Source organism: Nanorana parkeri, unplaced genomic scaffold (assembly GCF_000935625.1).
Source record: "Nanorana parkeri isolate BGI_ZX_2015 unplaced genomic scaffold, ASM93562v1 scaffold967, whole genome shotgun sequence".
NCBI lineage: Eukaryota > Metazoa > Chordata > Amphibia > Anura > Dicroglossidae > Nanorana > Nanorana parkeri.
The window spans coordinates 311,944-324,165 of NW_017307235.1; the positions used below are offsets into that span (position 1 = coordinate 311,944).

The 12,222-nt window shown below is 47.5% G+C and overlaps 1 protein-coding gene across 1 annotated transcript in view; it reads left to right on the forward strand.

The window, feature by feature from the left end:
* Positions 1-1,599: 1,599 nt before the first annotated feature.
* TACC1 (transforming acidic coiled-coil containing protein 1) overlaps positions 1,600-12,222 on the forward strand; it is a 61,357-nt gene continuing 50,734 nt past the window's right edge. Inside the window, exon 1 of the mRNA XM_018566654.1 lies at positions 1,600-1,737. Within this exon, the coding sequence (XP_018422156.1) occupies positions 1,616-1,737 (122 nt within the window). The 5' untranslated portion in view covers positions 1,600-1,615. The remainder of the gene's footprint in view (positions 1,738-12,222) is intronic.

The following is a 12,222-nucleotide window of genomic DNA, read 5'->3' on the forward strand; positions in this document are numbered from 1 at the left end:
GATCGCGCGCGGTCGTATGAACGGTCCCCAATGTATGGGGTTGCGTTCATGTCGGTGGTTCAGCACGGCCAAACCGCCCCGGAGTGAACGGGGCCTTAAACCATGTTTCATATCACACACATCTTTAACATGAAACATGGTCGCATGCAACACCCCCCAAATAAAAAAAAAAAACCTTTATCTGAATTGCGGGGTGCTTATAGGGTGCAGCGTTCTGTTTATTGGATTTAGCCCAACTCTGCACGTCATGTGATCCATTCAGGAGAATCCATCAATGAAGATACTACAACACTCATCTGCCGCTGCAGAGGGACTAAACAGAGCATGCCAGCAGCAGGGTGGTGACACCGCTGCCCTTGTAGTTCATTCATTACTTCTTCCAACCCCATACCAGAAGTTGTGTACCCCCATGTGGACCTGGGGCCGGGGGGAGGGGGGTAAGCAATGCAGGAGCCTGTGTGCTGCACCTGCAGGGCGCTGATCGCAGCTGCAACGCTTTGCAGGCCTGAATGAAAAAAGTAATACATGCCAGTGTTATATTTGATCATTGTTGGTGCATTTATTATATTTCAGGGTGGACTGTGCCTTTAAAAAAACCCTTCAATTGAATAGGTTTTGTGTGGGTGACCCCCAAGATTCTGTCCAATGACCCAGAACAAATCTGCTCTATATTTAGAACTGGAAGAGGCTGATTTTGGCCCTGCGCACTTCCACCTTTCCCGCCTGGCCCAGTCCCTTCCATTGTGATCCAGAAACAAAGGCTCCTGGAGGCTGGAAGCACAATGAGGAGGATTGCCTACAATGAAGAGGTGAAGGGGGCTGCAGCTGGGTGCACTTCCCCTCTCTCAGCCCTGAACAGCTGTGTGCACAGAACTTTGCAGCTTTCCTATTACTTTGTTCTGTTCATTCCCCTTCAATTTGGGACTGAACCATTACATCTGCAGGGAGGGGGGGATGTCCAAAGCTATGCTGCTGCTGATTCACTAAAGGCTGAAGAGTGGGAGCCAGATACCCCTCTATGGGCTTAGTGCAATCCAGAGAGGGGGGGGGAGGGGCTGCACATTGCAATATATTTAGTATTTTGTAACAATTTATAACAGATTAAAGTCTTTCTTTTCATTTTTTGGGAAGTGAACCTTGCAGTGCTGTCGTAGAAATATATACTGCTCTGCATAGGGTTTGGTGCAAGTGTTGCATGCTGCCAATGCATTATTGGCAGTGATCAGGAGCAGATCATCCTGATAGAAGATCGATATATTATTATAATGTGGGTGTTATAGATTCCTAAACTATGGGGATGAGCTGTGATTCAATGGTGGGAACCTGCTGCAGTCAGTGTACAGATCTCTGTGGGCTGCTGCGATCCTCCCTGCTATGAGCATTAGTAGTACATTCTGTAGGGGGAGGGGGAGCACAGACATGCCAGACAGCTGATTCCCAGCTACAGAGCAGAGCCATCATCCTCCTCCTCCTCCTCCTCCTCTGCTGTCTGCCCGTCCCGGGGACACACCGGAACATCTGACATCGGGGGCGGTCATGTGACTGAGTGCCAACCGTCACCCCACAGAGAGAGAGAGAGGAGACCTCACAAGAAGGAGCCATCAACGGCAGCAGGATGGCATTCAGTCCCTGGCAGATGCTGTCACCCGTCCAATGGGCAAAATGGACCTGGTCAGCGGTGAGAGGGAATGGAGAAGAGGGCACCGAGGATGAGGATGACCATTTTCAGGAGTCGGGGTGAGTCCGTGTGTGTCTCCGGAGGACGTGACACTGCCGGGGCTCAGCGTGCGGGGATGAGGATGGGAACTCGGCAACTCACTCCTATCAATACCCATCAAATCAATATCTAATCTATATCCTATATATACTCCAATCAACATCTAGCTAATCTATTCCCTATATAGTTATCTCATTTCTATCACTCCGAGAGATATATTGGATTAGATATCAATCTGATCAGTATCTAATATAGATCCTTTCTATCTGATCAATATCGAATATAGATCCTGCCTATCTGATCAATATCGAATATAGATCCTGCCTATCTGATCAATATCGAATATAGATCCTGTCTTTCTGATCAATATCGAATATAGATCCTGTCTTTCTGATCAATATCGAATATAGATCCTGCCTATCTGATCAATATCAAATATAGATCCTGTCTTTCTGATCAATATTGAATATAGATCCTGTCTTTCTGATCAATATAAAATATAGATCCTGCCTATGTGATCAATATCGAATATAGATCCTGCCTATCTGATCAATATCGAATATAGATCCTGCCTATGTGATCAATATCGAATATAGATCCTGCCTATGTGATCAATATCGAATATAGATCCTGTCTATCTGATCAATATCGAATATAGATCCTGCCTATCTGATCAATATCGAATATAGATCCTGCCTATCTGATCAATATCGAATATAGATCCTGTCTTTCTGATCAATATCGAATATAGATCCTGTCTTTCTGATCAATATCGAATATAGATCCTGTCTTTCTGATCAATATCGAATATAGATCCTGCCTATCTGATCAATATCAAATATAGATCCTGTCTTTCTGATCAATATTGAATATAGATCCTGTCTTTCTGATCAATATAAAATATAGATCCTGCCTATGTGATCAATATCGAATATAGATCCTGCCTATCTGATCAATATCGAATATAGATCCTGCCTATGTGATCAATATCGAATATAGATCCTGCCTATGTGATCAATATCGAATATAGATCCTGTCTATCTGATCAATATCGAATATAGATCCTGTCTATCTGATCAATATCGAATATAGATCCTGTCTTTCTGATCAATATCGAATATAGATCCTGTTTTTCTGATCAATATCGAATCTATCTATCATCTGTTGTATATCTAGCTAATCTATTCCATATATATTGATCTGATCCAATCTCCATCTATTGACCTGTCTCTCCTGCACACTATACAGGGTGATGGGTTATCAGCTCTTCGGAGGGGCTGGCAGATCACACGAGGATACAATGTTGCCAATACATAATATTGATCATCACAGAACGTGTGTTCATGTAACGAGGATGCTCGCCTAAACGTAAAAATATTGGGTGGGAATTGATCAAAATGTGGAGCAGCACGGCAACCAATCAACCAATCAGCTTCTCTCTTCAGTGTATTCAGTTATTTTAAAAAAAGAGAGAGAAGCTGATTGGTTGCCATGCAACAGCTGCTCCAGATTCAGTTTGCTCCAGATTTGATACATTCCCCTCATTGTATATCTATTATTATTATTACGATGATGATGTATGAGGGTGCCAACACTGGTTTCCTTCAGATGTCTGAGATGTTTCTTACACATAATCTTTGACCTCCTAATCCTATACACTTTTTATTTCCCAAATGTATCCTGTCCCCACACATGTAGATGTTTTTATCCTTTCTTTATAATATATGAGGGTTCCAGCACCTGTATATGTTTGTACGCCTGTGCAAAATCTTTATCATAATACAATGCATTTTGTTTGAGGGTGCCAGCGCTCAGTGGCGTCACAAGGGAGGGGGGCCCGCACCCGGGTGCCACCCTTGGAGGGGTGACACCAAAATGACTGAAAAGTCGGACACTCGGTCATGGACCCAGAGCCCCACAGTGTCGGGAGAGAGGAAGGGGACCCAGCGGCATACCTCATCCTGCCAGGTGAACGACCCCCTCCTCTCTCTGCCGGCATCCATCACCAAGATGGCGCCAATAAGATGACCATGCATGATGACATCATCGCGCACGGCGACGTCACACACTTGCGCAATGACGTCGCGGCGGGGTGTCACCTGGCCTCCGCTCTGGGTGACACCCGGCCTTGGGACGCCCCTGTCAGCGCTTGTAGATTTTTCCTTTTCATGATCATGCTATACATTCTTTTTTTTCTCACTTTGTGATATACGAGGGCGCCAACACACGTAGATGTTGCGTACGCAAACTCCTTATCATCAAATTCCTTCACATTGAATGTTTTTGTACTGGTATGAGGGTGGCAATGTATATAACTCTTTTTATATACCCGGGCATAAACTTTATCATCCTATTTATTTTTTTATGTAGGAGGGTGCCAGCAAGTGTACGCGTTTCCCGCACATACTCTGCAGCATTGTTATTCGCAGCATCGCCTCCTTTTCTTTTTGATGTATGACGCTGCCAGCACAATACCATCTGCCTACTCCATCCGGTCCCTGCTGAAAAGAAAATCTCACATTCAGTAGAGCGGAGTTCACACAACAAATGTCATTGTGTGATGTCACAATAGACAGAAAAGATCGGCCTGTGTGTGTTTTAAGGGCTTGTTCACACGACTTTCTGGTCTAGATCCGGTGCAGATCTGCAGACGCGGTGCTATGCATGCTGTGCGTTTTTGACGCGTTTTTTTTGCTGGAGTGGGGCTGTCAGTATGATAGCTGCAGTGCAGTGCGTTTTCGGCGCGTTTTTGACGCGTTCGTGCATTTCTGGACCGGACAAAATGTGACATGCAGTATTTTCTCTGTCCGGAACGGACTGCGCACGAGAGCCCATAAAACACATAGGGATACATTGGGATGCACTTTGGGTGCAGGAGCGCACGGATCACAATCCGGACGTCGTGTGAAGCCCTTTAGTGTTCCAGATCTGCATGATGTTCCCCTCGGTGGTCAGTGATGGGTATATAGGTGATCACCCTCTGGTTGAGAACCGTCTTTTAGATGCATCTCCTGTTATGTTGGTGAAACGTTGGCATGCTGCATGTGGTGGCATCATAGTCCATCACAACATCGAAAAATAGATTCCATAGAAAGAGATCATTGCGTGTGAGTAACTGAAGTGTGTTATTTGTAGCGGAGATCCAGCGCAAGAACCAGCAGCCCTTTCCCTTGTATCTGACATGTCCTGGCTTGTTGGTGGCCCCTGGTCAGCCCTAGTTTGCCTTTTGCTCATTACTGGTTATTCAAAAACTGGAGTTTTCTTATTTTTTTTGCTTTATTTGATAAAACAAATGTGACCGTCTTTGTCTTTTTCTATGATTTTTAGGAAGTCGGTTTAGTATCATCAGTTTCCATAGCGATTTGAAGGCTGTTGAAGTTGTCTAGAGTCGGCCTAATGAGCACTTTGGCAGTGGCGGCATCTCTGCCAAGGCAAGCTTCCCCTCGGCTGCAGTCGGCCTCACTGCCAGGCTCATGACAGATGGCTATATCTATTCAAGTGTGCTGACAAGAAAAAGTGTTGTTGCCCATAGCAACCAATCAGAAACCTTCAACTCTATGCTGCAGAGATGACAGAAGAAACTTTCTTCTTGGCAAACTTTCCATAAGCCCCAGGCTCGTCTGCCCACCCTTACCGTCATACATGCCTGCTCTTATGGTCATACCTGCCCGCTCTTACGGTCATACCTGCCCGCTCTTACGGTCATACATGCCTGCTCTTATGGTCATACCTGCCCGCTCTTACGGTCATACCTGCCCGCTCTTACGGTCATACCTGCCCGCTCTTACGGTCATACCTGCCCGCTCTTACGGTCATACCTGCCCGCTCTTACGGTCATACCTGCCCGCTCTTACGGTCATACCTGCCCGCTCTTACGGTCATACCTGCCCGCTCTTGCCGTCATACCTGCCCGCTCTTGCAACATGCAAACGTGAACTTTACCGCAATGGCTGGCAATGTACTTGTAATGCTTTCATGTGATACAGTGCTGTTCGTTTGAATGGAATCCTAACAGACATTGCCAATGGACCCATGTTGCAATGCAAAGCACAGTTATGTAATAAAGTGCACTGTGGTGCAGTATGCTATCAAAAAATGGTGCGTGACCATCCACAAACAGATGGTGATCACATATACCCATCACTGACCATTAGGGGAAACGTGTCATGTTTTGGCAGCCCACCACTAGAGATGAGGCTGGGCTTGGTGCGCACCAAACCTGCTCAAAACTGTGAACCCCCCCAAACCCAATCTGTTGTGGTGAAGCATTCCTTGCCCCTTTTGTAAAGTATAGCTGCGGGGCAGGGATTGCACTTCCCTGCAACTGACTGGGTCTGGAGGAGGGGTGGTGGTGGTCACAGTTTTGAGCGTGCTTGGGTGAACTCAGGCCAACTGGGTTCTCACCAAGCCCTGCCTCATGACTACCCACCACAACTCGTGTTGCACACCATAAAATGTGTGTCAGTTACAATGTGCATTCAGAAAGAATGGCACCTCATTGCACCAATGCATTTCACGTGGGCCACTGCGTGTTGCGATAAAGCATGCAGCATGCATGTTACCACAAAGATGGTGGGAATGGACCCTTCATGTGTCATGAACTGGGTCTTTCAGAGACCATGTATTCTCTAGCAGTCCATTGGGCCTGTGCTGAGCAACCGAGCCCAACAGCGCATATGGACCCTGAATCTTGCGACTTGGACTTTGCAAGCCTTGAATGAGACAGCTGTGTGTTGCTGACGATCATGTCAGGGTTGTGTTGTCTTTGTAGCACAGGCGGAGGGTAGTATTTCAGTGTGTGAATGCAGGTTGTGACAGGTTGGATAAACAAGCTAAATATTTCCTATTTCTGAGAAGAGATCGTGAAGCCTGTTTACCCGGATGCACCTGTGCTATCCTCTGGTCCCCATGTGGCCTCCTATTCCTGAACTCTCCTTGGTTGATAGGAGATATTTAAATGACTTTCCTCAAATCATACACCCACAGACTCAGAATGTGCAGCTCTCAACATCCTCATGCTGCTAATAGGAAGGAAGTGTCAGTAACCACCAACGGCTTCATGGTCACACTATTTTCTTACAGCTGCTGTGAGATACGATTTTTACCAAAACAATTCCTTTTGAAGCAGCTTTTTTCAACCTTGTTACCCCAGAAAGACTCTTGAAATAATTGGTAGGTCTCAGAGAACCCCCTTCTACAATTATTTTTGGTGGTCAGTGGGAAGAATGCTCCTTACATTGGTGGTCAGTGGGAAGAATGCTCCTTACATTGGTGGTCAGTGGGAAGAATGCTCCTTACATTGGAGGTCAGTGGGAAGAATGCTCCTTACGTTGGTGGTCAGTGGGCAGAATGTCCCTTTCGTTGGTGGTCAGTGGGCAGAATGCCCCTTTCGTCGGTGGGCAGAATGCCCCTTTCGTCGGTGGGCAGAATGCCCCTTTCGTTGGTGGTCGGTGGGCAGAATGCCCCTTTCGTTGGTGGTCAGTGGGCAGAATGCCCCTTTCGTTGGTGGTCAGTGGGCAGAATGCCCCTTTCGTTGGTGGCCAGTGGGAAGAATGCTCCCTACGTTGGTGATCAGTGGGATGAATGTTCCTTACGTTGGTGGTCAGTGGGCAGAATGTCCCTTACTTTGAGGGTCAGTGGGAAGAATGCCACCCTTACACTAGTGGTCCTAGTGCCAACTTGCAGGCAGCTAAAAAGATTGGCACTGTGCTGCTGGCTTTGCTTTGCTATTGGAGCTGGACCTATGCAGGCACCATCAAATGTAAGCTCAGTCAGTCACAGCTCAAGGTAAACCGTAATCCTAGCAACCCCTGGAGGAACCCACAGAACCCTTTTTTTAAATGGCTGCTTTTGCATGTGAAAGGATAATTCACCCTTTACAAATATTTAAGTTTCTGGTGTACAGTAGAGTTTAGGGTGTACAGCACACCACAGTGCATGGTTACGGTGTGCTGCATTGAAAAAAATACTGTGTGCACATTTCATTATCCATTCTGCTGTGGATGTCAAAGTTTCCACCTGATGCTGTGATTGTAGCCACAACCCAGAAACATGCAGGTAGGTTAACCGTGCTTCTGGGTATGGAGGAACATGTGACTTGCTTCTCTCTCTTCCATGTGATAGAGCTGCTGGCAGTTTTGGATGCCCAAACACCCAGCACTGTCACATGGGGGTGAGCAAAATGCCCGCAGCCCTGTGTTGGTTCCAGCGAGAGTTTCTATCAGCTTGCCTAAGTCTTCATAACCTCTCTCAGTGGGCTATCTTGATTGGCCATGCCCGAAGGACATAACTCATGTGCAGGAGTTCATTCATTCCAGCAAATGCCAAAATTGCCTGCGATAAAGGGCCTGCCTGTTCACACATGTTCAATTGTTATTTAATGTTGTAGGTTAAGGTTCCGGTGGAACGGTAAAGAGCATGGCCACAGCACCGGTCAGAGATTCAGGACTTGTGTATCAAACCCAAGTGGAAGGAAATTTTCAGACCAAGGGTACCAGATGGCCAAGTACACCATTTTATTTGTCAATCTGGCCCGATTGTGAGGGATGATTTGGGTGATTCTTGACCTAGTCCCAGCAACCCAATATATTACAGTTTTGTTGTTGTGTTTGAAAACAGTTACATGGAATCGGACCACCAAAATAGGCAATATGACGCGGAACAGTTTGCTTGATGGTCTTGTTCTAGCTATGCCCTTCGAAGCTGTAGATTCGTGTTGTAATGCTAAATATAATAGGAATCTATCTGAACCTCCTTCACTCCCCTGCTGCGGACCAACACACTTGTGTCCTTGTGTCACTGTCTGGGGTCACCTGGTCACCTCAAGATGGCTTGTGTGAGGTCAGGGCAAGCAACAGCTGCAATTCCGGAGCTCTGTGTAGCACAGCAGGACCGGCTGGCTCAGTGTAACCTTAATCCACATCAAATTTCTGTGTGAGCCGCCTCTGAGTAATGCCGTGCACATCATTACTGGAGCCTCAGTGGACTGTGCGGCTGAATATGGACGCAAACCAAAATTGTTGCCAATGATATCTGAAAGCGTTACAATGTTTCTTGTTGCAGGGAAAAGGTTTTGTATCTCATCTCCTATATGGGTTCCAGGTCAGTTTTCCATTGCAGTCTGTCATTTCTTCAGGCTAGGTTCACACCTAGGCGTTTCAGATGCTGAGCTGTTTTCGCTCGCGTGACTGTTCACTGTAAACCATGCGGTTTTCAATGCATAGAGATGCCTATGGGACCCAAACCGCACGACAATCGGCCGAAAATTGCTCCTGTACCTTATCGCGCGACAAACCACAAAGGTGTGAGCTGCCTCCATTGACTTCAGTGCGAATCTGTGTTTTGCGTGATATCGCGCAGGTCTGCACCGGCCCTCAAACTTGGTATTAAAAATATCTCTTCCCCCTTCATTTTTGTCTATAGGGTGCCCACGCTGCCTTGCAGGGACCCCCAGCGTAGCCACCTCTGTGTGCAATCCTGGTCACACATCAACAGGAACAGGCAGCTCAAAGCTGAGGAGTACATAGGGCAGACGTGTGCTTTGTGCACAAGGCATGATGGGATGCGTAGGTACAATGTACGCGGACATGTGACTTTATTTCGGGGCAGTGTCACTGAGGAATACCAAGTGTTGGGCTACAAAAACCCAAAGCTGAAATGTAGTGTACAAATAGAATACTTTACCTTTGCCACCCCATCAACGAGCAATTCATACGTTTTAATCAAATAATTTTGTTCTCAAGAAAATACCTCTTTTGAGACCCAGTGACGTCATCACCGGGTCCCTCTGCTGAGTTTTGGTGGGAGAGGCCTCCTGCAAAAATCACAGCACCCTGCCTTGGATAGTTTTCAAAAGAATTCTATGAAAGAACACTTTCCCAGGAACCCTTCCGATCAGGGATGGGCAACTCCGGCCCTCCAGCTGTTGTGGAACTGCAAGTCCCATGAGGCTTTGCAAGAATGAGAGTGAAGGCCGTGACACACTGCATGCGAAGCCGTGCAGAGCGAAGCAAAGCTCTCCGGCACGGAGCTCTTGACTGCACCTTCAGCCAATCGGCTCGTCTGTAACAACCGGCCAGACGTCGCATCCCGTCGCGCCGGTTTATACGCGCAAGCTGATTGGCTGAAGTTAAAATTGTTCATCTCGGCACGCTCAGCTCTGCGAGCTCTCGCAAGCTGAGGTGCCGAGAAGAAAGTGACATGACACACTGCTCGCAAAGGCGCGCTGCTTCGCGTGCAGTGTGTCGCGGCCTTAAGGCCTCATTCACACGAGAATCGGCCGGCATGTGCAGGGCCGTATCGGGCAGCTCCCGGGAAGGACAGGTGCTGCATGTGATTAGTACGCAGCCCCCGTCCTTCTCTATGGGACTACGCGGCTGTACGCCGCCTTACGCTCACTGGCCCTGCACATCGGTGCGGGTGTCCGTACTAGTACGCTGACCGGATGGATCCTGTCTGCGTCCGAGCCGGGACACACGCACCCGCACGGACCTGCACTTGGGGTGAGCGTAGGGCGGCGTATGGCCGCGTACTCCCATAGAGAAGGACAGTGGCTGCGTACTAATCACAGGAAGCACCTGTCCTTCCCGGGAGCTGCCCGATACGGCCGTGCACGGAGCTGTACATGCCGGCCGATTCCAGTGTGAATGAGGCCCATCAGACATGACTCCCAGAGCCGAAAGGCATGTTGGGATTTGTAGTTAAAGCACAGCTAGAGGGCAGGAGTTGCCCACCCCTGCTGATTAGTTGGCTGGTTGCAGGTAAGGGATGCATTCTTTCACATAAAGCTCTGGAACAAAATGATAGATGGCAGGGAAAGCTAATAGCTGTGAGAGAGAGAGAGGCCAACGATCGTATGGATTAGGAGTAGAGGAGGCTGATGGTGATTGAAAGCGTTCAGACAATAAATGAAGGCGGGCTTAAGATATCTGCTGCAGCTTCACAGGGTTAAATAGTGGAGATGCAAGTTTACAGGTAATTGAGAGTAATAAGAGAGAACTTGCTACAAGAGTGGGGAAAAAAGGTAAAGTTGGAGTTTAGCTTAAAAAAATAAATAATTGGGGACATGATGAGGAAAAACAATCTTTGTTAGCGTCTTTGGTGGGCTTATGTGCAAAAACATTTTGGGTTTGTTGTTACTTTTACCTCTCCCTCTCTGTGAAGCAGTACATGGGATTGGTCCCTCTAGGCAGTAGTAGTGTTATTATTCTTTGTTTCAGTCTTCCTGTGAGAGAGGAAATGCATTTAGCGGTTGTGTAACAATGTGTGCTTTGCTTTCACTTCCCCGATCCATCCTCTTTCTTCCTGAAATCTAACACAAAGGTGTAAATAAAACGAAATTCAGACTTTTTATACGTTCGGCTTTCCTTGCAAACGCAGTTCCTGCTCTGTATTTATTGGTGCCTCTGTGCCCGTTGGGATTTTTCTTCACTTCCTGTTTTATCCGACCTCCTATTGTCTGGACAGGAAGTGAAAGGAAATCTTCCTCGTGGGGGCATAGACAGCAATGTCATCCTTGAGCAGGAATTGGGTTTGCAAAAAGGGAAGTGCCAAAAGCAGAGCGTATAAAGTGCAGATTTAAAGAAGGACTCTGGGCGAAACTTATAATAACCCCTGCAGTGGGGCTGCCCCTGCATTGCAAGGGTTAACTGCTTATTTGTGTCTTGAGAAGAAAGTAAAAAAAGACAAACTCGCCTGAACCTCGGAGCCAGCCGGCTATGAAAGCGCTCCCTTCTGCCTGTCTCTTCCTCCACTGCAGTGATGGTATATCCCTCTGCGTCCTCACATCCTATACACGGTGTATAGGATGTGATGACTCAAGGATCCTTAGACTGCTGCAGTGGAGGGGGAGAAAGGTTGGAAGGACCGATCTAAGAACAAGCTGGCTCTGAGGATTGGGGGAGTATAACTTTTTTAATATCTTTCCTCCCTAGACACAATCGAGCAGCTAACCCTTGTAGTGTGGGGGTGACCCCACTGTATTTGAGTATTTGATTCCCAGGGCATGGTGTGCCCACAGTATTTGATTCCCAGGGCATGGTGCACCCACAGTATTTGATTCCCATGGCACGGTGCGCCAAAAATGTTTGGCAGGGCACGGTGCGCCAAAAATGTTTTGGCAGGGCACGGTGCGCCCACAGTATTTGATTCCCAGGGCATGGTGCGCCCATAGTATTTGATTCCCAGGGCATGGTGCGCCCATAGTGTTTGATTGCCAGGGCACGGTGCGCCTATAGTGTTTGATTGCCAGGGCACGGTGCGCCCATAGTGTTTGCCAGGGCACGGTGCGCCCAGAGTGTTTAGCAGGGCACGGTGCGCCCAGAGTGTTTGATTAGCAGGGCACGGTGCGCCTATAGTGTTTGGTTACCAGGGCACGTGCGCCCAGAGTATTTAATACTGATCATCTTAATTATAAGATGATAATTTTATTGCTGCTTAGCTGGGGGGGTCTATTCTTAAGTAGGCTAAAGGGGGGGGGGGGGGAAAAAAGGGGAGGGATTTCATTC